The sequence below is a fragment of the Patagioenas fasciata genome, chromosome 4 (assembly GCF_037038585.1).
Source record: "Patagioenas fasciata isolate bPatFas1 chromosome 4, bPatFas1.hap1, whole genome shotgun sequence".
Lineage (NCBI taxonomy): Eukaryota > Metazoa > Chordata > Aves > Columbiformes > Columbidae > Patagioenas > Patagioenas fasciata.
The window spans coordinates 48,886,775-48,914,113 of record NC_092523.1 but is presented as its reverse complement, the minus strand read 5'-3'; the positions used below and the strand labels follow the sequence as shown (position 1 = coordinate 48,914,113).

General features: G+C 43.0%; 1 protein-coding gene across 8 annotated transcripts in view; it reads left to right on the top strand.

Annotated features, from left to right (window-relative positions):
• Positions 1 to 7,791: 7,791 nt before the first annotated feature.
• The window catches only part of FAM13A (family with sequence similarity 13 member A), a 141,653-nt gene continuing 122,105 nt past the window's right edge, over positions 7,792 to 27,339 (top strand). For 6 of the 8 annotated variants that reach the window (XM_071807816.1, XM_065837401.2, XM_071807817.1 and 3 more), the window contains exons 1-4: positions 7,792 to 7,881; positions 9,847 to 10,036; positions 12,847 to 13,056; positions 22,492 to 22,672. In XM_071807816.1, coding sequence (XP_071663917.1) covers positions 7,855 to 7,881; positions 9,847 to 10,036; positions 12,847 to 13,056; positions 22,492 to 22,672 — 608 coding nt within the window. In that variant the 5' untranslated portion in view covers positions 7,792 to 7,854. Of the gene's footprint in view, positions 7,882 to 9,349; positions 9,464 to 9,846; positions 10,037 to 12,846; positions 13,057 to 22,491; positions 22,673 to 27,339 lie in introns of all 8 variants that reach the window. The other 2 variants (XM_065837397.2, XM_071807820.1) reach the window with 2 other exon arrangements.

The following is a 27,339-nucleotide window of genomic DNA, read 5'->3' as shown; positions in this document are numbered from 1 at the left end:
CTTGGAATAGTTTTTCAAATATTAATAACTACATGCTTTTTACTTACCTAGGTTCCTGAGATGCCTCCTGTTTGGTCTGACACAACCCTTGGCTGATTAATCAAAAACAATTTATCATTATTTACCATTTTACCCTTTAATTCAGCTTTATTCCATTAAGAGCTTGTGCATGGCGAAGTCTTGTTTCAATTTTCTATGGTCAGGTTCTTAATATCATTCACAGCATCGCAGAATTCCCTGCTCTGGTCTGGTTGCTGCCCAAGTGCAGCGTGGTCTCTCGCTGTCCTCTCTTCCTTCAGGCAGCCCATGGACAAGTGAGCTGGCAGAAGCTGGCTGGACTTTCTTCTTTCGTTGCCTGGTCATCCTTCATTTGTCTGTCTCGACAAGGGTCTTTGGCACCAAAGAAAAAAGGAGACGAGGCCATTGCCCAAGGGGTTTACAGTCCAAGAAGATGTTGTTGCTCAGGCTTCTTGGAAATTTCCAGATGAACTATTTTTCAGTGAAAAAAAGCTTCTTGACTAAATGAGCATGTTTGTGGAATGTGTCTGCTTCCCATGGATAACTCCTCTTTTGCTGAAAAAAGTCCCAAACTAAAAGAGAAAAAAAAAAAGGGGGGGCGGTGTGAAAATAATAATTTGGAAACTCACTATGACTTGGGGTTCCCACATCATGTGTCTTTCCCTATTGAGCCACCCCTTGGACCACTAACAGAAAAAAAAATCTTGTGGGTCCCCAGGGCTGTTTTCTGCTTCAAAAGCAGTTCCATTGCATAATCCACCTTCAGACCAGTTAGGTTTCTTGCCTTTACTCCTCCATCCAAAAAAACTACTATGAAACTTCACTAGGTTTTAAATATTTTTATTACTCCTATCCTAAAATTATTGGCTAAAGACATATGACAGTTTGACTTTTTGCTAATGTTATTCCATAGCACTCTCTTCTCTCTGGTGTTTACCTCTACTGTGTTATGGCAGTAAGCAATCATATTTGTTTTCAGTCTTTATTTTGCAACATCAAACTGAATTTTCTCCTCTTTATTTCATCCTGCTGGTTCTCTTCTGCACTTGCTTTAATTTAGATTAATCTTTCATGAAGCAGGACTGAACAAAGTCATAACAAAGTTGTCTGCATGGCCTGAGCATGCAAGCCGCACTCAAGAAGGCTTTGCTATTCAAATACAATAGGACTAGTCTCAGCAAAGTGCCTTCTGGAAGAAGAGACCTGTTCCTTGTTCTGATCTTCACAGCAGCCCAGGTCTGTTATCTCCTGTTCTACTCATAGCCATGGTCCAAAACTTACCTGCAGTCTGTGAAATTAATGGACCTAAGATCAGGTCTCCCCTGCTAAAACTTCATTGAGAAGAGGATGTTGTTCCTAAAGCGTGGCAAGCAGATTACCTAAATCGGAATGCAATTTTGTGGAGATTTTGGAAACATGTACTTTTTTTTTCTTTGACAAGGACAGGATTTTCCCTGGCCCTTCAGGTGACCTGATGTGAGATTAGGAACTGCATGACAGCAGTTGTGGAGCCAAGAGGACCTTCCTGGTGTATCCATGCTGATTGGTTGGTTGTGAAACCATGGCTACCCCAGGCCATGAAGTACAATTTTCTTTTGCTGCCTTGCAACCATTATCTTTTGCCACAAGATGGGGATCTAAGCACGGGTTTAGACCAGGTATGAAACAGTTTCTTCCCCTGCAGGACTCAATCACTCAGTAAACTTGCTTTGTTGCAATTATTTGGAGCGTGCATACTGGAAAAAAACATTAATTCATAAATAATAGCTGGTGGTCTGATTTGCTGTCTGCGTGGGTCTGAAATAATTCTGTTTCTTATACGTGAAATTAAAACATCTTTAATGTAGTGGTCATAAACCATTTGAGCTCCGTGCAACTCCATGTCAATTCTTAAATCATTACAACAACAGTAAAAGGCAAAGTTCTCTTTAAAAATACGTATCAGAATTTATGCCACTAAGTACAGATTAGTGAGCTGATAACTAGTCACCTAATAGTTGACTACTGATTTAGTCAGCTAAATCTATTCTAAATTTATATCAGCTGCTCTATTTTCAGTTTTCAATGTCAAGAGTCATCATATACCCACAAATGTTGTCCTGAGTGGCCAAGGGAAGAAATTCAGGCTAAAACATGGCTGGGACAAGCCCTTGCACTGCAGATCTGATGTTTAGCTGGCAACTTGGCTGCAATGGGCAGCCCTTGAAAGGTTTTGTGGAAAATATTATGTCACATACAATTTTTTTTCTTTATGTTGTTGTAATGAAGCCTCCCATTCCTTCTGAGCTAAGGGCAAGTATTTAGCATACCCAGCCATTCATTTACCCAGCATCTTCTTAGGCCTTGCACACATGCAAGGGGTTGAAAGGGACTTGAGCACCCAAAATCCCACCTTGCATCATCCATGTTATGAGGTGACACATCCTTTCATCACCAGTTTGGGACCAGTGATATCCTTGCGGATAGCTCTAATCACTCTCACAGGTGTGCTCAAGGATGTGGGCACTCTGCAGGGATCAAACACTGCAGCACTTGGAATTTTGTGTTTACAGTTAACTGGGGGAAAGGAAAGCAAAGGAGAAGAAGAAAATGAAACTTCAAGTACCAGAAGCCATAAACCTTAAGTCTGCCACTCCCCACCCCCTCAATACTATACCAAAATGTAGGTACTGGACATTCTTAATTGTTTACCTACAATAAAAAATATTTATAAATTATTCTCCTATTAATCACCAACTATTATTTCTGTGTTTTCTTTTTCAGTACTATTTATATGATGAAGTATTCATCATTCAGAGTATTCTACATTCAGAGAAATCACATGTGGTAATGCGTGCCTCAAACAAATGCTAACTTTTTCTAAAGGAAATTTTGTGTGAAGAAAGTGGGGTGTCACAGATGACATGATGTTGACCAGAACAGGCTTGATGAAACTGTAAATTGTTTCAAGAATAAGAATTTCTTTTTTTTTTACTTTGTGTCATAACTTTCATATTGGGTTTCTCCTTACATCCTTCCCTGCATTGAATGGCAAAGTTGCTGTGAAGACATTTGAAATTCATCATCCTGTTCCTGTAGGGTTTACATTGGAAAAGAGCCATACAACAAATCCCTGCCCCATCTTTCAGTGAAAGAGCTCTCAAAAATGCTGGTTTTAATTTTCCATCCTCCATGTGCTGCCCAGTGGCCGGGAGCTGGTGTGGTAGCAGCAGTATTCCTGCTCCTGGTACTCTATTTCTGTTTTAAAAATCCAGCTTTCCCTGGATCACAACCTAAAATATCACACAGTCCTCCAATGGTATCATTTCTCTACATAGCAATATTATTTTGATCACCCAATCCTCAAATGTCAAAGAGTTTTGTATGGAAAGCAGCATTGCAGAGAAGGACTTGGGAGTTCTTGTCGACAACAGACTGATCATAAGCCAACACTGTGCCCTTGTGGCCAAGAAGGCCAATGGTATCCTGGGGTACATTAGGAAGAGTGTGACCAGCAGGTTGAGGGAGGTTCTCCTCCCCCTCTACTCTGTCCTGGTGAGGCTGCATCTGGAATACTGTGTCCAGTTCTGGGCTCCCCAGTTTAAGAAGGACAGGGAACTGCTGGAGAGAGTCCAGTGGTGGGCTATGAAGATAAGGGGCCTAGAGCACCCTTCTAATGAAGAGAGACTGAAAGAGCTGGGTCTGTTCAGCCAGGAGAAGGCTGAGAGGGGATCTTATCAATGTTCATAAATATCTCAAGGATGAATGTCAAGAGGATGGGACCAGACTCCTTTCAGTGGTGCCCAACAACAGGATGAGGGGCAATAGGCACAGCCAGAAGCATAGGAGGTTACATCTGAATATGAGGAAAAATGTCTTTACTTTGAGGGTGCCAGAACACTGGAACAGCCTGCCCAGAAGAGAGGTTATGGAGTCTCCTTCTCTGGAGACATTCAAGACCCACCTGGATACATTCTGTGCCATCTGCTCTGCTGAACCTGCTTTAGCAGATGGGTTGGACTAGGTGATCTCCAGAGGTCCCTTCCAACCCCAACCAGTCTGTGATTCTGTGACATGTCTAACTTTGTAATTAGGTAAGCCTGAAGAAGCCTGGTATTATTTTAAATAATTAGTATGACTGCCTCCATCTGACTGATTCAGTGGGCTGGTAACCTTGCTGCTTAATTATACATTAATTTTGTATTCAGCTATTTGTTTTTCCTTGTTTTGTTGTCCTTATAGCTAGTATTCTACTGAGCTGAATGAGGTCGGTAATACTTCAATACTTCACACAGATGTCTTGATCAAAGTGAATCACATGCTTTTTATCATATGCTGGCTTGTTTGTGGATTTTTTTGTTTTGTTTCTTTTTTTTGTTGTTGTTGTTGGGTTTGTTTTGTGGGTTTTTTTAATGAAAAAGTATCTTGTTATTGCTTTTTGGATGAGAAGTTCCAGTTAGTTACACAACAGTAGAGAAACCTGTCTGCCAGATGTGTTGGTCTGGCAATTTCCAGCTGCTCTTGCATGCTCCTTGATTTGTCTCTTTCACCTACAGCTGTCAGGTCTTATACCATGCTGGTCATTGCAGCATGTCCAATGTTTAGATGACATGAGTGGACCTGGAAGGTCACAGCAAGTGTCCTGTGCCTGGCTACTTGGGCTAGGCAGGAAAAGAGAAAGTAACATTCAAGGCATGCCAGAGCTGGCAGTAGACATTTATTTCACAGCAGCCTGCTTTTATGCAGGCTGTTGTGAAATGAGTGCTGAATTCTGATGTCACAGTGGGAATGATGAATAATAGTCAGGTTAAAGCAACATATTGCATAGCAGAGATAACAGGATTATTCACAGAAGTGGTGTGAGGAAGTTCCTTTGAACTTGTAACACTACCCCAGCTGTTTTTCCCCTCTGGGAATGTTGTTTCAACATCTGAGGTTAAATGCTGTATTTGTAAACAAGTGGAAGGGGAATATTTTTTTTCCTTGCTTGATTCATTGCACGATTTTATTAGACTGTACTTTTGATATTAGCTTTTAGCTGTTACCTGGAGTTAGGCAATAGATGATGCAGGTGTGTATCTCAGCCAGAGAATATATTCCGTTGGATCACCTTAAAGACAGGCATGTTAAAAAAAATCAAGCATTTCTTGCACACAGATGATAATAGTGTAGCTGAGAACTATACAAAACAACTGTGTGACCAAAGGTAGGTAGGCATGGTATGTCATAAAAGCTAGTGATACTCAAGTTGTGGGTCTCATAGACTTCTCGTCAGTCTTGCAGAACATGTTTGCTCTGATTTGAGCTCCTGTGGCTCTAGACATATTTATGACAAGTTGCATAAATATTCATCCTGCAGTTGTACTGCCCATGCAGTATAAAATTCCTCAGGGGTAGAAAAGGGAAGAGACAGCAAAAGGCAGCACTGTGTCTGAGAGAAACATAGAAAACCACCAAATTATCTTGGTGGAACTTGCTGTTTCTGCTTGCATGTATGACTCTGATGTGGTGGTTTGATGCAACACCTTAACATTAAATAACATAATGGGGATCTTATACAGAGGTGTGCTTTTTCAGTCATTGAGTTTTTGGAGGTTTTTTTTTCTCTGTGACAGGCGTGACTACTTCTCATTTTTTTGTGTTCTAAGGGTTTTTCTGAATTGCTTACAGGAAAACATTGTGGGTTTCCTGAATAGGGTGCAACCTACGGTTGGATACAGCAGCATGTCTTGGCTGATTTCTGTGGTGCCAGAAGTATGTACTGGTGTTCCCATGCATCACACATTGCTTTTGAACAGTCATCCTGAAGGGGATGTTGGTTCTGTGAAGGGAGAGGAGGAAGATCAGGATATATAGAAACATGTCTCTGTGGAGAAGGTAGAATGTGCAGGAAGGAATCTACTTCTAGGCTGGGATCAAGGAAAAGTTCAGGTAAATCTTGGTCTGCCCTGCACACGGTATGCTGACCCTCTGCGGTGCTGATGAGGAAAGGGCAGAGAGGGGAAAAAAGACACTGAGGAAGTTTTAATCCAGTTTCCATTCTTCTGCCACACGGGAGATGAGTGTGCCAGCCTTCTGGCCTCTTAAGACTTTAAGCAAATACAGAAGTGTCTTTACTAATCCAAAGAAAAGTTACCAGTATGTCACGGTCCCAAGTACTCCAGTGACTTAACAGAAATGTGACTGTCCTGACTTGTATTAAACAGTTGTGGTGGAAAAATACTGTACTCCAGCCAGAGTACTGGCCCTGGGGCTGCTGCTGCTGGTGCTTGTTTTCTGGTCTTGCTTTTTATATAATGAGAATATACATGCTGCCTCTCAACATACATTTACAAAAGACTTGATGCTGTAGCTGCTGCTCAGTGTTGGTTCACGTCTGAACTCTTCATTCCTAAAGTCTACAGGGAGCTGCTCATCATTCACTTCCCAGATGACAGTTTGAAGCATGCCATTGGGTTTTACAGTGAAGCTGCAATTACGACTAAGAAGAGAGCTGTGTGTGATTTATGTGAAAAGCACGTTAGAGACTCATAGTAAAGAAGAGGATGGAGGAGGAGGAGGATGTTACATCAACTCACAGTGAGAGTCCTGTAGTGGACTTAAAAGGAAACACTAATACCGTAGTCTAACTTTCTGTTGTAAACTAGCAAGCTGGGAAAGCAGTCATTTTGGGTTAAGACTGGCTTAGAGAAGAAAACAGAAACTGAGTATGAAGGAGATTCTGATCGCAGTACCTAATAAAAAATGTGAATGAAACCTCAGATCTGCAGATCACATTTTCCCTTTGATGGAGAGCTTGATAAAATGTTTTTCTTCCTTCTTTTTTCTTTACCTGGACAGACTTTCTTTTGTCCTTATACCAGAGGCAGGTATTTCTGAGAGGCACTTTTCAAAAATCTCAGCTCCCACTTTGATCCTAATGCCCTGTGGAGCAATGCTCACATCTGAGTAAATACAGAAATACGCATCTGTACTTTCCTTCCACATGAAAGGATCAAACATTCGAAACACCACAACTCCACTGTGCTGTCTTGAAATGTGCTTTAACTTTCCCGGGCAAACTCCGCTTCCAGCCTTCTGTGACCAGCAGCAGGGCACTGAGGGAATGAATTCCTCTTCCTGCCACTGCCATGATGTGATGGCTGGCAGTCCCTTGCTGTGTAGGGCGTGTGGCACCCCCTCCCTTTTTTGTTTTAACCTCCTGTTTCACCAACATATCCCTAGATGGAAAATCACAGGGGAATTACATTTACAGTGCTTCACACTTTCTAAATTCAGGCCAAATACTCCACCGTATCATCCTCTGCCGGGCCCACACGTGCTGGGCCTCCTTGGCAGAGGGGTTTGTTTTGCTTCTCTGACTTGACTCCCCGCCATGCTGGCTCGCTCTCTCAGCTTTTAAGCATGTGAGGGTAAGCGACACGACTTTCACAGCGGCACTGCTGATGTTAACTTGGCTGAAAGTGGGTTTTGTGGTGACATTTTCAGCAGCGGCCCGGCTTTGATCGAGCCCTGGCTCTCACACGGACAGTTTCTACTCTTCCTGCCCGGCACCAAGGAGCAGCTGCCGCCTGCCTGGCTTGGGGTCGCCGTGGTGCCCTGGGGGTAGGGGGAGTCGCCCGGAGCCTGCCCCTCATCCACCATGACCCGGGCAATTTTCCTGAGGAAAAGCACTCCTAAGCAACCGTTCTCGCCGAGCCGTGCAGCCGGCTCCCGCGCGAGAGGTAGGCGCTGCTCCCCCGCAGGCCGCGGGGGCGGGCCGGCAGGGCGGCACCCGGGGGCCGGGCCTCCTGCCTTGAGGGGCCGCCGGGCCCGGCGAAGGCGGGCGCCCGGGGCGGGTTGTAGGAGCCGGCCGGCATGGGGGCCGGGGCGCTGGCCATACGCGTGAGTAGGGGTTGGCGGCCGGGCCGGGAGGCTGGGAACAGGGAGGCGGCCGTGGAGCGCAGCCGGGCCGTGGGGAGCGGGAGGTGGCTGGCTGGCTGGCTGGCTGGCTGGCTGTTGCCGGCTGCCGCCCCCCCTCCGCCGGGCTCCCTTGCGGGGCGAGGGCAGAGAGGCTGATCTGGGCCCGGTACCGTCTCCGCGTCCCGAGCGCGCTCCTTCTCCCTCTCGGTAGCTGCCGCTCCTTTGGGAAACGTGAAGATTAATAAAGAACTTTGCAGGCTTTTATGTTTTGTTTTGGTTTTTTTCTCTATTTCTTGAGCTAGTGAGCAACTGTGCTACATGCTTCTCTGTGTTGAGATTGCTGGATGAGCTGAAAAAGTGAGTCCCCGTGGCATACAAATAGCTTTTCTCAACTCCCGTGATGATGTCCGGGTGCCACTTTGCGGCAGTATCATGCAGAGACGATTAAGTTGCTTTTTCCAGTCTGGTGATCAGTAACGGTTGCATTAATAGTTGGACGATTTTCCCAGTTTAAAAGCAGATCTTCAATCTATAAGCTCATATAACATTGACTTATTTGTTTCAGAGCTCTTTTGAGGGGGTGATTTCATTTTGATTTTGGTTAGATGTATATTTTGGATAACTGTGCATAACTTTTTGTTCCTAGTTAGCACATCCTCTCCAGATCCCAAAACCAGCTCAAAAATTTCCTCGGCTGTTCCTGAGAACATGGGAAATGTCTCTTGGTTCTCTTGCGAGTTTAAATCCTGATTTTCCCCAAGTAAATCCAGTTCTGTGACTCAGGTTTTCAAATCCTGAAATGGAAACCTGTAACTGAGCAGGATTGTGAGGCTAATTGGAGGCCTTAATTGGAAAAATTCTCTGAGCATCACAGCTGCTCAGAAACTGCTTAAAGGACTTTTGCTGTCTTCTTAATGTAACCCAGGCTACATGATTTTTGCTTTGGCATGTGTCTGCCTGGCGTGAAAATCATATATTATTCATTTAATCCTGAATGGCAACATCTTCTTTTAAAAGAGGTGTGATGTTTTTATAAGTCAGTCAAATTTTAGTTCAAATACTGTCTTGTTTGTTTTAAATATTTATAAGGTGGCCACAATAATGATGGTTTTATTTATGTATTGTGATTCTGTTTCCTAAATAATAAAACGTATTTATGATATCTGTGCAAGCAATATCTTTTGTAAAGATAGGGTAAGTGTCACAAAGGCCCTGGGACCACAGAACACACATAATGCTCCAAATAGTTGTGTTTAATGGCAAAAACAAAGCAAAGCAAAACTTCTGAGAATGTTGTGCCTCTGGAAGAATGTATGGGATATATGCATTTAAGGGTTTGTTGTGGAGTGTTTTTTCCACTCCCCTTGAGATGTGTGATAATTGAATTTCAGACTTAGCAGATACTAAACATGACATAAAATCTTTCATAAGGGTCTATCTCACCTTACAGTGGCCAAAATGAATCCCTAGGGGACAGCATCTGGAAGAAGGGTGCAGTGAACCTTCCCCAGAGTATTCTCCCAGACTCTGACAGGCATCCTGGAGACAACCTGGACTAACAGTGGTCTGTTGGGATTTTTCATGTTCATGTTTGTCCAGTTGCTTTTGTAACCCGTGTGAACTGCATGAGTTAAACCAGCAGTCTCCTGTGATTCTCAATTACTTGTCACTCTAGTAACAAGTCTGCTTTCAGAAGTGTACCTTTCTCCCTTATCTTAACTACAGACTATTTACATTCTTTTTCTGTTAGTTACTATTCTAGCTTTTTCTCTGTCCCTTTTTATTTTTCTACTTCACAGAGATTTTCCTGTGGATTAGAATAAAGAAAGACCGAAACCTTATTCTGGAGTGTAGAAGGCAGTTTTGATGGATGGTGCTTATGTTGTGACTGTGCAAGCTTCTGCAGCAAATGTGACTAATGTACTTTTTTTCCTCTGCTCCTTTAAGCAAAACAAATCGGCTGCGAGATTGAAGGAAGACATGAAGAAGATAGCTACCCTTCCACTGAACAAGCAAAATGACACAACTTGTCCAAAGGTGTTTGGTGTGAGTCTTCTGGAGCTCCAACGGCAGGGACTGAGCAAGAATGGCATCCCAATAGTTGTGTGGAATATAGTCGAGTACCTTACCCAGCATGGTAAGCTTATTGGAGTCACTTCTGCTTGGTAGCACTTTTTATGTAAGATTCTTCAAAGGGAGAGGTCTGTCTTGTTTGTGGTACAGGGGCTAAACAAGGTTGTACACTAACCACAGACAAAGAATATTACTGTATGTAGTTTGCTTCTTTTTTCTCCCTTGATGCTGAACTTACTTTTTAAGAGGATGTTTATAAAGGTAAACCACAGTGTTATGGAGCAGCATACTCTCATAAACAAGCTGTGCAGTTTATAAATTGAATGTCTTTCATTCGTGAAGGTTTGTATCATTTTCTAGTTGCAAAACATTTGTTTTTAACACTTTTTTGATCATGAGAAGATGTTAAGTATCTGTATATTCATGTGCATACACAAACCCCGCAGAGAACATAACTGTATAGCAATACATGTTCTTCCAAGTTTTCAGATAGATTCCGGTTATTATAATCCCCTCAAGGAAGTAGTTGTCTAGTTCTTAGCTTCTCTTTGCGTTCATTTAATTAAACTTTAGTTCCCATTGCTGAAATCCATTTCTTCGCAGAAATCTAGAGCACCATTGGTGCACAGATGTGTTCTGTGGTAGTTGTTCAACAATGAAAAAGATTTTGTGGAAGTAATTTTGCCTTGTGAGAAGATGCATCTGGTTTTACTGTAAGTTTTTTATTTTAGCTACTCAGTAATGATGATCCAGTTGCAAAACCTTAGATTCCATGTCTGTATCTTAATAGATCTTTAGAAGCTGATAGATGGCATGGAAGTTAGCTTGGATTAAGGTCCAGTTCAGATTTAAAACATGATTCTGCCTTTACACAGCAACATCTTGCTTGATCTAGTTCAACAAGTGGTCCGCTAGAACACTGAAACAGCAAGGATGGAAAAAGTTTTTGCATCATTTAGGGTTTAATCAAAACCAGAAGCTGACAAACACTTGACTGCAAGTTGTGGGCTGTGCTCTGTGTTCCATAAAAAGATCTGAATCCCACATGACTGTGTCCCAAATATGAACTAAACAAGCCAAGTCCTCTACTCTGCAGTACGATTAGCTAGGATTCTGAGTGCCAAGGGGATTATCCAGCCCTGATAAAAATACAATCCGTTCTCTTTCTCAAAAGTGCAAGCAAGAACTCAAAGGTGTCTTCTTATATGGGAAGTTCTTGAAATGGATGTCCTGTACTTGTCTAAGGTTTGTTTTGTGAATTAATGCTGAAGTTAACTGTGAAGACATTTTTAACAGAGGCTCATGTATGAATTCACCTATTTGGAGACAGTGTTCTCTGAATCATGGTTACTGTTTGTTCAGTGTTGTCTTACAACTCCTATTCTACAAAGATGCTATAATAGATATTTTAGGACTTTTTAAGGCCAGACCATTTTAGAGTCTCTCTTCTAGCTTGTGAGGAGCTGACTACTCATTTGAAAAAGCTGAGCTGACTGATGGGCAACTGCATCTTTGAACTAAGTTTGTATTAAGCTGTCTATTTTCACATTAATAGGTGAAGTCAAGTTTTCCTATGCTGAATTTAGTAGTATCTGATTACTGTTACTAGTATGTTCCAACCTCTATTTCCATAAATGATGGAGGAGGAGGAAAGGAAGTTTTATCTGCTTGGGATCTGTGTCCTTTGCTCTAGTACTGCAGAGATGAAAATCTGTATTGAGATGTGGTGTTTGCTGCTGCCCCCAAGATGGCAGCATGTCATGCCACATAGCAATGCGTTTTGTTGTGAATGCAAGATCTGTAAGCAGTAGCTTATATTAGTCAAATAAAATGTTTGAGTGCTTGTCCATTTTTTTTTTTCCCTTACTAGATCAATTTGTCTTCTGGTAAAATAAATTATTTCACTCTACAGACTCTTCTGCGTTAGTATTGATTTCTTGGACTGGAAGCATTCTGTCAGACTATTTAGTGATGTCTACTCTGAACTGATGAAAACTATGCATATTTTGATCCTTTCAGTGTTATGCTTCTGAAAAAGCATGAGCAGGTCTGTTGACACAGTATTAGGCAGTATTTTTGTCCTGAAAGTGTTCTACAGAAAAATTACTGAATTCAGCTTTAGGCACTTACTGAAGGTTTTGAAGCTCAGCATATGTCTAAAAAGAGATAGTTAATAGAGTATGATTCATCTGGCTTCTTTCCATGGAAACCTCCTTTCTGAATCTCCTTCACAGTATGGGGTGTCTGGCCTGAAGTGACTGACACCCTTTATTTTTCATTGTGAAATACTTTGGGCTTTATGCTGTCCAAAATACACATTTGCTCACTTAGATTTTCTGCTACAGTGAAGTTGCAGTGCTCGTTGTGGACTTACTGCTGAAATCAGCATGTATTCAGATGTTTTTGCTTCATGATGGTCACAGGTAAGATGCTGTTGCCCTAAACCAGGAAGCTGGAAGTAGTCACGTGTGTGAAGTTGGCAGAGCACCACTCAAGATAACGGACTACTTGCAAAAGTGAAACAACAGAACTGTTTGGTAGAGTTTGAATCCTTTCTTGTTGAAATATACCAATGCAAAATGCAGCTGTCTCAGTTGGTTTCTACATGGAGCGAGGCTACAGCAATGCCACTGAGTTTTGTAGGTTCTCAGAGTATCGCAGGCCTCAAGATCTGATCACTAGTATTTGTTAATTGTCATAATCCAATTACTTGACTAGAGGGAGTTTCTGGGGGGTGATAGTGTTTGTTGTTGTTGTGTTAATTACCCTCCTTTGTATTATTACAAGTGTAGCATTCACACTGGAACATTTTTTTCATCATATCGCTGGGATGTCTTAGTTCAGATTAACCTCACATGCAATATATAATTACAGGTATGACGCAGGAAGGCCTCTTCAGGGTAAACGGCAGCATGAAAATGGTAGAGCAGTTGCGTCTGCAATACGAGCGTGGAGAAGAGGTGGAACTTGTTAAAGATGGTGATGTGTACTCAGCAGCCAGTCTGTTGAAATTATTTTTGAGAGAGTTGCCAGATGGAATTATCACCTCTGCTTTACATCCCAGGTTCATTCAGCTTTACCAGGGTAAGTGAGAGGTAAAATCTTCATCCGTCAATGCGCTTGCTTTCTGGATGACTGGTTATGCAGTGAGTATAACCAGAGCTCTCCATTTCTTAGGTTACCTACTTCATTCTGTATTCTTTTGACTTTAGCTCTCACCTGCACCCAGAGTGCTCATGTATGTGCAATTCTGTTACAAGAGACAGAAAATTGTTTCTTACGTGTTTGGTAAAGTCTGGACTATCTATGATTTTCTAATCCAGTTATATCTAGTGAATATAAACTGAAATTATTAGTTTCTTTGAGCAAACCTGTAGACAATAGCTGCAGTCTCTTTAGGACACAGGTTTGCTTCTGTTTTGCTAGGGTAATTTCTGGCAATTTCGTTCTAATGGATTCTGAAAAGTTGTAACAACTTCATCTGCTAATTATATTGAATATTCATTGGGCCCAAAGCATATGTTGTCTAAATTTCTACTTTTCACTAAGCAATGTGATTGCCCACCAAAAGATGAGTCCATTCGCAAGTAATGGCAGACTTTACCTTTTATTCCCCATCACAGAACACAATCTGGAAGACTTCCGCCCCTCCCCTCCCCACTTTCAAGTGGTGGATCAACCATAAGAAAGAACATCACTTCTGCTTTAGGAAATTGAAACTTGTACTTGTTTCTCAAGGGATTACTCAGTCTAATTCATATGTATCAGACATTCTGTGGTGGTGTTTCATGGAACAGGTGGTGGCTGGCCCTGTTCCTTGACTGCGTGGGTCGGTGGCAGTTCTTTTCTCTTGCTGCATGCGCTTGATGCCTCTTGGTGTCTTCCTAAGAAGTGATGAAGTGAGTGGATGAATGTTACTAGAGATACACTCTTTACAGTAAAGCAGGCACATGTGATGCATGATGCAGAGGAGGAATGCGCACCCTGACGTGCATCCCTAGTGGAAGACAGCGCTGAGTTCTCATGCTCTTGTCCTGAGGTCTCCCCTCAGCTTTTCACGCCTGCAGTGGAGATGAAGTAAAACCGTTGCCTGGAGGAGGAAGAACATGAACGTGTCTTTTGTTTCTGTTTGAGGATGTACAGGCTGTTGAGGGTGCACTGAAGAAAAGCTTTGTGCCTTCCCTTGAGTGCAGGCATTTTAGCTGTAATCAGGTTGTGTGTGAGCTGCATAAAATATCTTCCTCATTTAGTAAAGTTGTCTGGGGCCCAAGGATAGGGTTCAGGAACTGTTGTGTGGGAAGGTGATGTTGTTTCAGAAAGTCCCTTTTTTCTGGTCATAGCCGTGCTTTCTTTTGAGTCTCTTAGATTTCACCAGATCTGATTTATGAGCTGTATTTAATGGTGTTCTTTCTCATAAATCACCATTTAAGTAGGAATTTTAAGTTGCACATTCACCATTCTGCATCCCTGTCCCCAGAAGGGTCATACTGGTATATTGTACCAGCAGCTACTGATGTACTTTGTGAACAGTGCTGTTTGTAGAAAGTTTCATTCATTTCTGCTTCCCACAGGAAATGCAAAATCTGTGCAGTACTTTCTATGAAAATGAGATAGATACACTTAGCAGATTTGTGGACCAAGTTTTCTTGTTTAAAAAAACCGAAAAGTTACTTGTGTAACTTTTTACTCTGCAAAAGTCAGTCCAACTGCAACATGTATTCATAGCTAAGTTGGCTCAAAAAGCTCCAGTTATAGTCTCATTATAACTATGATTAGGAAAAAAAATATCTTATTTGAAAAATGCCAGATTGGCTGTTAAGGCTGGGGAAGGCTTTTATGAAGTTTGAAGAAAACAGAGGTTTTTTTTCATTCCCTAGAAAATACAGCATAAATGAGTTGCAGTCAAAGGCACTGACTTTCATGGGGTTTAGATTAGCTTAAGTGGTAGATGGGCCTTTGTTTACAGTTAAATGATCGACCAGTTATGCAGGACTGGAGGACTGTTCACTTATCGAAGTATGTACAACAGTATTAGTTGCAAAATGGTACCCAGAGGGTGCCTGCATGGGTGTTCTTTTTGCAAACCATGAAGAAAGTAGGTCAAGCTGTTTCTGAGCCAACAGGTTATTAGAAAATAACTTTTAATCTGGGGCCACTTCACTGTACATCTACAGTGAAGGCAATTTCAAGCTCTGTTACAGCCTCTGTGTTCCCTCCTGTTGAAGCTTTGCATAGGAAGTTTTTGGGGGGATTATGTTAGAGTTCCTTTGGAATATTTTCAGGGATTGGTATTGGCATTTTTTTCAAGCCAGCTGAGATCTTGGCCTGAGAATAACACACAATTACTTCACTTTCTATAAAAATTGTTGGGGAGTGATTCCTCTGGTTAAAAATAGCTGGATTGAAAATTACAAATTTTACCTGTAACTGTAACCCTTTTTAATCCTGTCTATATTCTTTGTTACCAAACCAAAGAGTAAATAATCAACCCTTTTATGAAAAAGAGAGAACCTGACCCATCTGTAATTCAGAAGTCCGCACAGCAGGTTTGGCATGCTGCCTGCAGCCCGTGCGGTGTTGTGTGAAGTGGAACTCTGCACGCTGCCTCCAAATCCTGACACATTGCTGTTTATATAAATATTCAGCTTAATGCCAACACTATTCGGTTCCAGAAAACATCTCGTAGCATATCCTAAAGGCTGTTTGGTGTGTCCTGATGTTCTCTGTCTGCCCTTGGAGAAGGGCAGTGGAAGTGGGAGCTGAGAAGGGCCTCCTTCTGTATATGATGTTGATGGGAGATGTGTGTAGCAAGTGCAGGCCAGGGACACACTGATAGTGATCTTTGTGTTGGCCAGTCTCCTCAGACCTCCTGACAAATAAGAAAGCTGCTCCTTACAGGGAGTCCCAGAGTAAAAAATGTCCATCACAGTCTCTTTGTGACTGAGGCTTCGCTGCAGAGTAGAGCTGTGCCTGCCCGTGCAAAATGGACTGTCCTTACAGAGTGGTGAAAGTTCCTTTCAGAAACCTCAGGTAGAAGAAATCAGCAGCTCCCATACAGCAATCCCTGCTTGAGTTGATGTATTCCTCTGGCTTTTAGTTCCTTATCTTTAGTATTGTGATCACTGACTCTTAAGACACTTGTACTTACTAGGAACTGTATGCACAGCTCTTATCCCCTTTCACAGGTCACTTGCTTTCAGCAAGACAGGTTGCTCTTATACTTTTCTTTTTTAGCATACAGGAAGCTTTTCCCTTTTGTGAATTTCTCTTTTGTCATTGTCCCTCCTCCAGCAGGGATACAGTGAAATGTGGGCTCCTGTCTTCCTTTGGCACTCAGTCTAATTAAGTTGAATGCTATTTGATCAATCTGGCTTTTTAACATTGTCCCATCTTAGAGAATTTATATTTTTTGGTGGGCAGCAGCTAGATGTGAGTTTTATCTCGCATACCTCCTCCTGCTTACAGCCACCGTGACTGGCAAGATTTTCTTTAATGCCCATGAACAGCTCTGCTAGTTTCAGGGAGAGAGATGGGAGGTGGTAGAAAAGAAGCAGCAGATCTCTTCTGGATCAACAGGTCGTTTGCAGGAATGCTTGGTAGCCAGCAGCTGTTTGAGTTACATGAACAAGCAAAGCCAAAAATATAGTTTGTGTTGGAGGATTTTAGAGGTCAAATTTCAACCTGCACAGTGACTGTGAAAATGAAAAAAGGAGTGTGAAAATGAATAGATGAGAGCTGGCCCTTTAACCACAGTAACTGCAGCAAGTAATATTCACTAGATGTCTGTGGTTCTCTTGACTCTTGTGACATGATTTTAGCCTTTTCCTTTGGCTTTTATTATCATTTTGCTGTTATCGGGACTAGTCAAAACTAGAGAAATAACTTAAGTTTTCCACATGCAGAAGGTGTTTGTTATGCAGTAAAAACTCTTGGAACTGGATTTCTTATGTAGATGATGACACTAAGCAGAGCTGCAAAAGAAGTGAGAGTGCTCTGCTCCCAGTATGTTGGGGTGAAGCATAAATACAGTACTGCAAAAGTGCCATAATGATGCAGAGTGAGGGGTGTCAAGTTGGATTGTAATGGGAACCTTCTTACAATGAGGGGAAATGCTTTGATTCTTCCAACAGCCCAGTGAGCACAGTGGAACTGCAGCGTACAGCCTGCTGCCTGTGTACTGGAGATTGACTTCCTAGGGCACATTGATAGCCACAGACAGATGCAAGCTTTTCTATCTGCTTTCCATGCTTTTAGTATGCAAGGCAGCTGGAAGATATGCAGACGTGGTAGCGTGGCACTGAGCTTTAGACTCTCTTCCTCACCTCACAGCAGAGATGATTACCTAGGGCATGACACCGTGCTGATATGCTTTCAGTGCTTCCAGGCTGGAGTTGGTTTGGGTCAGACTGTTTGTGACATGAGTAAAGGAATTACACCTGTCAGCAGGCATCCATACCTTTAGTTGATGTTTAGGCAGCATGCTTTGCAGGGGGAAGGAGTGGCACGAAGTGGGAGGGATTGAGGAATTAGATCGTGTCTGTAGCACGTCAAAGAAACTCAGTATGTTCATAAATAGGATGAACCACTGGAAAATATGTCCTTCTTGCTGTGATCTGTGGGTGTATACTGAAATTAAATAAGACTCAAAACACCCTTGCAAATGCATCTGTGCCTCCTACACTGTTGAGGCTCCTGTTTCTAGTTATTTAACATTTTTTGGGAGACTGCCTGTCCTTTCCAGTTGCCTGCTTGACTTGTCCCTCAGTAGCGAGTCTCTAGCTCAGTTCTGAGGTGCCACACTGCCCTTGCTGGCTTCCTTGGCTCTCCGCTAGTGTCACTCTGTGTTCTGTGTCCATTGACTGTTAAGCTTAGACGTGACCTGATGCTGCTGGTTTTGTTCCCTTCCTCAGCTCAGAAACAACTATCTCATGCCTGGTTTCAAGCTCTTCCTGGCTGCTCCTCCAGCTAGGTTTCTCTTGCAGGCCTCTGCTGGGATGCCATCTGTTTCACATGGCTTCTGGCAGGCTCCCAAAATAAAAAAGTGAATGCCTTTGACTCTGCCTTGAGAGCACCTTCCCTGTAGCCTTCATTCATCTTTTATTCCTTTCTCCTTTTCTCGGTGGTATTGGGCAAAATTTTCAAAAGAGTTTCATGTGCTGTGCTGGAAAATCAGGAGTGTGTTCATAGCTGGACATATCTGGAAATATGCCTTGAATAGAAGTCCCTGAATTGCCTTTAAAAATCTGTCACTGCTGTTTCCATTATTGACAAGCTCATTTGTCTCATCTCAAAATGCTACAGAGTCTGAAGCATGTGCTTAGCTTCATACTACCCTGTTTAATCTGCCTGGATAAGACAGACTGCACTTGGTAGTCTTGACTTCTGCAGGACAGCTTGTACTGCACAACATTAGGCATGTACATAAATGGCACCGAATCACACCAAGGGAGGTTTAGATTGGATATTAGGAAGTGTTTCTTCACAGAAAGGGTAGTCAGGCACTGAAACAGGCTGCCCAGGGAAGTGGTGGAGTCACCATCCCTGAAGGAGTTTAAAAGGTGCATAGAGGAAGCTCTTAGGGACATGGTTTAGTGCTAGACTTAAGTTATGGTTGGACTTGAGGGCCTCTTCCAACCAAAATGATTCTGTGATTCTATAAGCTTAGGGCCGTAGTACACTTGATGCTTGTCTACATGGTCACATAAACAGCCCTGGTGCTCCAGTGTTTCTCTGATGGTCAGCATCAGCTGAGTAAACCTTAGTTATTGACTTTGAAGCAAATTGAAAAATTGTCTAGCAGGTGGACACAATGAGAAGGAATGCTCCAAGTAATTGGTTGTCATGAGTCAAGATTATTTTTGCTCTCTAATAAGTTGAGAAGCTGTTTTATTTGAAGTAATATTATCATGGATACCAGAGGTGCACTTGTCCTGAAAAATATACAAAGTGCATGGAATACTGTGCATGCATATCACTCTCCAAATTCACCATAAATTGTAATAGTAATTTTAAAAAATAAAGCTAAAATCTATTAAGTAAATGTCAGCAGCAGGAGAATTAGCAAATTAGTTTCGATTTTTGGATCATACTGGGAGAAGGGCTTAAGTTCCTTCCCTTGTTTTTTCACTGGAAAAGGAGGCGAGAGAGGAGAGCCATATTTTGTTTCTCCCATTTCACAAGGACGAGGAATTTCCTGGCTCAGTAAATGGGGTTTGCTGCCTCATGTTGTTCAGTGTCTCTGTGTCCTTCAATTAGGGTTAATTTCTCAAGATCTTATGATCTGATATCTGTCTCTGTTCTTGGAAGTACACAAATGAACAAAGATTTGGTCGTGCCCAGCAATAAGCATCTCTAATGTTGATCTGCACCACATAATATGTCACAGTTAATGAACAGGGACGTCCTACCCAACAAATGGAACTAATACCACGAGGCCAATAGCTTTCTTTGTTCTCAGACTGCAAACCTGTGTTCACAGTGGTTTGTGGCAGTTATTAACATCTTTCTAGTTTGGAAGGGAAGGAAAATCCTTCGGTAAATGGAAAAGTACCTTTCAATCCAAAGCCCCAGTGGGAGACTCAGAAAGGCAATTAGTTCTCAAGGGCAATCCCTTGTTAGGTGGTGGGGTGATGGTGTTTTTCTGAGAGATGGCTTTGGCTTTCCTTATCAAAACTGCAGGCAATTTATAGTAGAAAACACTGTGTGCTAGTTCTTTTGTTATCTAAAGAGAAGTATGTGAGGAAGTGAATTTTAATGTTCTGCCTATGTGAAAATTAGTTATTAGTTGTGTTTTTTCTTTAAGCTTTATGAAAAGATAATTAGTAATCCAGTCAGAGACTGTCCAGTCCACTTTGATCAGTGCAAATACAAACCCAATTAAATTCCTTATTGTTATTCCATTTTATCTAGCCCTCAGAAGCATCCTGAAGTTTTGCTGCAGAAATGAAAAAAAAAAAAAGATTTCTTGCTGTTAGCAAGCTGATTCATAGTAGTGAAGGCATGGTAGTTCTTATTCTATATAGCTCTAAAAAAATGTTGAATTAAATACTTGAAATAAGTAGGCAAATAAGGTTTTTGCTCATTTGCTTCATGCATATTTGATATTTGGCTTTTCTGAAGGAACTAATTTCTAAGCTGTAGAAGAAAAGGTTATAATTGATGAAATGATTGAAATGTTTGGTCTTGTAATTTGACTGGCACTTTAAACTTTGCCCTGCTGTCATGGAAGAATTCGTATTAAGTCTGTGGTACCCAAACAGATACATAAAACTGAATTCTCCATGAGCATAAAACTAAGAGACTTCTCTTGTCATGCAGTGTATCGTGCCTGTCATGTGAGGCAGGAAACCTAAGCTTGGAAGCAGATGAAATCCCACAAGTTCAACTGTATGAAGTTGCAAGTACATATAGTTTGGCAAGCAAATTAGTTTAGTGTGTATGTGGGATAAATCCTGTTTATTAGCCACAGAAATGTCTGATTGTAAAATAGAAATCATATTGTGACATTATGGTTCTGTTCTCAGGAGTCACTTTCAGATATTTTTGTACAGACTGATAATTTACATAACTAGCCACTTTTCAAAGCGCTCTACCCCTGGGATACTGTGCAATCCAGCCCTGGAATATTTCTGAGAAATGTAAGAACAAAGATGAAAATTCTGAAGCATTCTATACATACCTTACACTGTGTCCAAAACTTTTCATTTTTCCTCCCTCTCTTTTCCCTCCCTCACAAAAATGTTGGGGAAATGTAAAGTGTTCTTTGTTCTGCAACACAAGACATGGATATTTTCCTGCCCATCTTCTCCACCGTGTGCCGGCAGCGGGACACAAAGCAGAGGCAGCAAGTAGTTGCGGAACCATTTCAGATGCAGCCTGTCTTATTACATGTTCTTGACTAAATATGAATCTTGCAGTCTGAGCAAAGTTTGGTTTTGATTGAACGCTGGGTGAATCTCCTTGCTAAGGACCATAATGTCCTCTGAATGAAAAAACCCTTGTTACCCTATACATGGGGAGGATGTCTGTATTCCCGTGGTAAGCCAACCGCTACTTTGGGACAAGGCAATCTGTTACAGAGAACACAGAGGGTTCGCATTTAGTGCAAGCTCACTCTTCTGTGTAGAATAAAGACATTCCTCCAACTACTTGAACTGTTTTTAAACCTTGATGTACATCTCTAGGAAAAAAGCAATTACCCAACAACAATCTCACAACATTAACACCATCAACCTATAAGACTGATGAAAAAAGTACTAGAAATGCACAGCTTCCTTCATGTTAATGGACACTGATTGTAATTAGATCCGTGAGGAAGACCTTCAGGGCTGAGGTACTCTGTCTGAAAATGCTGTTGCACAAAACACCAAGAACTCTGCATATGTGAGAGTTTCAGTGAAATTTCATTTTGGTGGAGAATAGAAATGAATAATTCCAAGCATTAAGGCATCCTGTTTCGCCATAAAGGGAAGGAAACACTAAATTGTTTTCAAAACTTTGCTTTTATTAACGTGTAAACCCAAGATTTTGGTGGATACAAATTACTTTTTGAAAAGTGTTTTGGGGGTGGAGGAGGGGAGCAAAGAATTTTGAAGGTTTGGAGTTCAGTTCCAGAAACGGAACACAATTAAGTAGAAGCTGTAAGGCCAAGCTTGTGTTCACTGCCTGGATCTGTATAAACTCAACACCTGTGAAGTTCATGCAACTTTTGCTTAAAATTAAAAACAAAAACAAACAAAAAGAAACGCAAACCAACAAAAGCCTGCATGAAAGAAAATTTACCTTAGTCATACTTTGATATTACTCAGTTCAGTATGTGAAACTTTTATCCATAGTTAAGTTCTAGAAGATTATACAGTATAACAAGGCTACTCTCTAACATTAGCTCAAGTTTTGGCTCATTATGGTGTGCGATACTGCCCTGAATAGCCTTTTTTCCATAAGCAGTATGCCTCACCTAAGACTTAGTACTGACTTGTCACTCTGACAGAAGATTCAAAATTGAGCTTTTCATAAAATGTACTCATAGAAAGTACTGTATTCTAACATCACCTGCATTTCAGGAGCCTGCTTGTTTTACTGTTCTTGCTGCCTTCTTTTTGTTCTTTTTGAAGGTTTTAATGGGAGGGGCAACTAAAACAGAGTATGATATGGGGTTTAGGAAGCAGAGAAAACATTCAGAAGAAGCAGGAGATTGAGTAAAGCTGGAGTTAAAGCAGACCCAGCTCTCTACTTGGTGGGAATAAACATGCTTCAATGCTGTTAGCTATAAGTACTGCTGATTCTGCTCAGGAGAACAGTTACAACACAAAGGTGAACATGAAACAGTGCCGGTGTTGGTGAAGGTGAACCTCAGGGGAAAGATGAAGACAATTTTGAGGGGTTTGGAGGATTCTGTGTCTCTGAACAGAAATAAGACTAAATTATAGATCCCGCTGCTTGCTCTCACCCATAATAAGTAAATTGACAGCAATGTAGAAAACCATATAGGTATGTTTTTTCTTCTCTTGTTTTTCTTAGACACTAGAAATGACATGCAGAAGGAAAGTAACTTGAAAGAACTCCTTAAAGAACTGCCTGATGCTCATTACTGCCTGCTGAAGTATCTGTGCCAGTTCCTGATAAAGGTTGCTGAACATCATGTGGAGAACAGGATGAACCTTTGCAATCTTGCCACTGTGTTTGGACCAAACTGCTTTCAGTAAGTACGGGTTTTCACTTTTCCCCATATGTTGATGGAGAGTGTAACAGAACAGATGGCCAGAAATGTAGTTCAGAACTCTAATTTGTCAGGGTAATCAAACAGAGGCAAGAAGTGGGGCTTTGTGATTAATTAGTGCTAAAGCTGTTGTTTGAGCTGAATGGAGTTGAGTTTCTCTCCCATCTCCTCTTGCTGTTTTGCTAAACAGTTGGTCAGTTTTCTATTCTGTGTCGACAGCAGAGCAGGAATATAACAATGACAGGCCTTCAGACTGTGTAAGTAAAAGGAGACCTGTGCTCATACAGGTTTCTTCCTTTGCCATCTGACAATATGGGTGCTTCTCTTCAGAGGGCTTTCAAAAAGGATACCTGGGGGAAAAGGACTCCTACGCACTACTGTGATGCAGTGCACCGTTAACATCTACACCCCAGTCTTGTCTGTAATACCACCCACTAGCTGGAATCTGAGATCTAAGACATGGGAGGCAGGTAGGGACTTCAGTTCAGTCATCAGTCTTGAAAGATATGTGGTATCAGGAAAAAGAGACAGGGGGTTCCTTACAGCAAATGTCAGATTTGTATTGGTCTTTTTAAATAAATTTCTCTTTTGAATATTACTGAGTTGCTCCCCACCAGGCGCTAGGAGATATGACCCGTGTGTGAAGCTAGTGAGTAGCACCCACACTGTGCTGCAGCAGTGGGTGTGGTAACTCGTGCAGCAGGGTGCAGAGATTGTCACTCCTTGCTTGTTAGACCATCTCAACTACTGCCAGTGTCCCAGACTGCTGTTTACCATGGTGTTCTCCAGACAGAGAGCTTGCCCCAAAAAGACCGTGGCGACCCAGATGGAGCACATGCTCTGAACCGTGGCTGTTCAGATCTCTGTCTGCAGGGAGTGCCAGAGCCTGCTGCTGCCAGGGAAGGGAGACCAGCATTCCACCTGTGTGAGGTGTGAGCAGGTGGAAGATCTGCTTAGCGTGGTGGTGGAACTGAAGGATGAAGTCAAGAGACTGAGGACCATCAGAAAGTGTGAGAAAGAGATTGACTGGTTGAATAACTCCCTGGAGTCAGAAAGGCTGCAGGGAGATACCCCCCAAAAGGTGATGGACACCCTGCCTTGTCAGGCAGAGAGGGGAGACCCAAGACAGCCCCTGCCCTGTCACTGTCAGGCAGAGGTAGGGGACCAAAAAGATGAGAAGGGTTGGAAGCAAGTTCCAGTTTGGTGTCACGGGCAGCCCCCCTCACTACCTGCTTTGCTTCCCCAAGTGCCCCTCTGTAATAGGTTTGAGGCCCTGGATCTTGAAGGAGAGGTAGGTGAGGATGTGGTGCAAGGCCCATCTACAAGGTCACATATGAAGAGGCAGTTGACACCATGCCTCGAGACTGCCTCCGATAAGAAAGAAGGATAATTGTAGTAGGTGATTCCCTTCTGAGAGGGACAGAGGGCCCAAATGCAGTTTGACCCTCATCATAGGGAAGTATGTAGTCTACCTGGAGCCCGGATCAGGGATATCACCAGGACGCTCCCCAACCTGGTGCACCCAATGGACTACTACCCACTGCTGATCTTCCAGACAGATGGGGAGGAAGCTGCATCCCACAGTCTGAGGGGAAATGAAGAAAGATTTCAAGGCCTTGGGACAGTTGGTGAAAGAGTCTGGGGTGCAAGTTATTTTCTCTCCTTCCATTTTTGGGTGACGGAGTGGGGTGGAATAGAAGAATTCAGTCCATAAATGCTTGGCTACAAGACTGGTGCTACAGACAGGGCTTTGGATTCTTTGATAATGGCTGTTTTTATAAGACACCAGTCCAGACAGTGATACATGGGAAAGGTTTATCTCACAGGGGAAAAAAAATGCTGGGACAGGAATTAGCAGGGCTCATTTGGAGAGTTTTAAACTAGATTCAAAGGGGGATGGGGTTGTAGCTGGGCTTGCACCAGTGGAGCAGCACTCTAGTATTGATGAAGACTGGGAGGCCTCGCACCCCCCTAGGGTGAAATTGGTGTGCTCAGCTCGCTCTCTGAAATGCCTGTACAGCAGTGCACGCAGCATATGGAATAAACAGGAGGAGTTAGAAACCTGTGTTCGGCAGGAAACTCTGATCTGGTGGCAATTACAGAGACATGATGGGACATCTCACATGACTGGAATGTGGTCATGGATGGCTATGTCCTTTTCAGGGAAGACAGGCCAACCAGACAATGTGGTGGAGTTGCTCTTTACGTGACGGAGCAACTACAATGTATTGAGTACTGTCCAGAGGTGGATGAGGAGTGAGTTGAGAGTCTATGGGTGAGAATTAAGGGGCAGGCTGGCAGGGGTGATACTGTTGTGGATGTCTATTACAGGCCACCAGATCAGGGTGAGGAAGTTGATGAGGCCTTCTACAGGCAGCTGAGAGCAGCCTTACAGTCACAGGCCCTGGTTTCTGTGGGGCATTTTAACTAACCCTGATGTTTGCTGGAAGGACTACTCAGCCAGCAGTCCACAGTCCAGGAGGTTCCTCCAGTGCATTGATTATAACTTTCTGATGCAAATGGTGGATGAACCAACTAGGAGAGGAGCACTGCTGGATCTCATCCTCACTAACAGGGAGGGTCTGGCTGAAGCAGTAAAGGTTGAGGGCTGCCTTGGTTGCAGTGACCATGAAAAGGTGGAGTTCAGGATCTCGTGTGGCAGGAACAGAATAGCAAGCAGAATCGCAACCGTGGACTTCAATAGAGCCAACTTTGGCCTTGGGCAAGGGTACTTGAAGGTAAAGGGGCCCAAGGTATTTGGTTAGCATTCAGGAACTGCTTCTACCAACCTCAAGATCAGAGCATCCCGACATATAGGAAGTCAAGGAAGGGAGCCAGGAAACCTGTGTGGTTAAACAGGGAACTGCTGGGCAAACTCAAATGGAAGAGGAGAGTCTACAGATCATGGAAGGTGGGGCTGGCCACTTGGGAAGAATATAAGGCTGTTGTCAAAGGATGTAGGGAGGCAACTAGGAAAGCTAAGGCCTGCTTAGAGTTAAACCTAGCAAGAGGGGTCAAGGACAACAGAAAGAGCTTCTTCGAATATATGGTAGATAAAACTAAGAGTAGAGGCAGTGTAGGTCCACTGATGAGTGAGATGGGTGCCCTGGTGACAGAAGATACAGAGAAGGCAAAGTTACTGAATGCCTTCTTGGTCTCTGTGTATGCTACCAGCGGCTGTCATGAGGAGCCCCATACCCCTGAGGCCTCAGAGGAAGTCAGGACAATGGAGGAGTTTGCATTAGTTGATGAGGACTGGGTTAGGGACCAATTAAGCAATCTGGACATCCATAAATTCATGGGTCCAGATGGGATGCACCCATGGGTGCTGAGGCAGCTGGCTGAAGTCGCTACTAGGCCACTTCTCCATCATCTTTGCTACGTCTTGGGAAACGAGAGAGGTGCCTGAGGACTGGAGGAAAGCAAATGTCACTCCAGTCTTTGAAAAGGGCAGGAAGGAGGACCTGAGTAACTGTAGACCGGTCAACCTCACCTCCATCCCTGGGAAAGTGATGGAACAACTTATCCTTGGTGCCATCTCAAGGCATATGAAGTATAAGAGGGTCATTAGGGGCAGTCAGCATGGCTTCACCAAGGGGAAGTCATGCCTGACCACCTTCATAGACTTTTATGAGGACATAACCAGGTGGGTAGATGATGGTAAAGCAGTGAATGTGGTCTATCTTGATTTAAGTAAAGCATTTGAGACAGTCTCACACAGCATCCTCGCAGCTAAACTGAGAAAGTGTGGTCTGGATGATTGAGTAGTGAGGTGGACTGGGAACTGGCTGAAGGAAAGAAACCAGAGAGTCATGGTCAATGGGGCAGAATCTAGTTGGAGTGCCTCAAGGGTCGATGCTGGCACCAGTACTATACAATATGTTCATCAACAACTTGGATGAGGGAATAGAGTGCACTGTCGGCAAGTTTGCTGATGACACCAAGCTGGGAGGAGTGGCTGAGACACCAGAAGACTGTGCTGCCATCCAGCGAGACCTGGACAGGCTGGAGAGTTGGGTGGGGAAAAATGTAATGAAATATAGCAAGGGCAAGTGTAGAATCTTAGATCTGTGCAGGAGCAACCCCAGGTTCCAGTATAAGTTGGGGAATGACCTGTTGGAGAGCAGTGTAGGGGAAAGGGACCTGGGGATTCTGGTGGACAGTAGAATGACCATGAGCCAGCACTGTGCCCTTGTGACCAGGGTGGTTAGTAGGTCGAGAGAGCTTCTCCTCCCCCTCTACTCTGCCCTGGTGAGACCACAGCTGGAATATTGTGTCCAGTTCTGGGCCTCTCAGTTCGAGAAGGACAGGGAACTGCTGGAGAGAGTCCAGCACAGAGCCACAAAGATGCTTAAGGGAGTGGAGCATCTCCCTTATGAGCAAAGGCTGAGGGAGCTGGGTCTCTAGCTTGGAGGAGACTGAGGGGTGACCTCATTAATGTTCATAAATATATAAAGGGTGAGTGTCATGAGGATGGAGCCAGGCTGTTCTTGGTGACAACTAATGATAAGACAAGGGGCAATGGATACAAACTGGAACACAGGAGGTTCCACTTAAATATGAGAAGAAACTTCTTCTCAGTGAGGGTAACAGAACACTGGAACAGGCTGCCCATGGGGGTTGTGGAGTCTCCTACTCTGGAGACATTC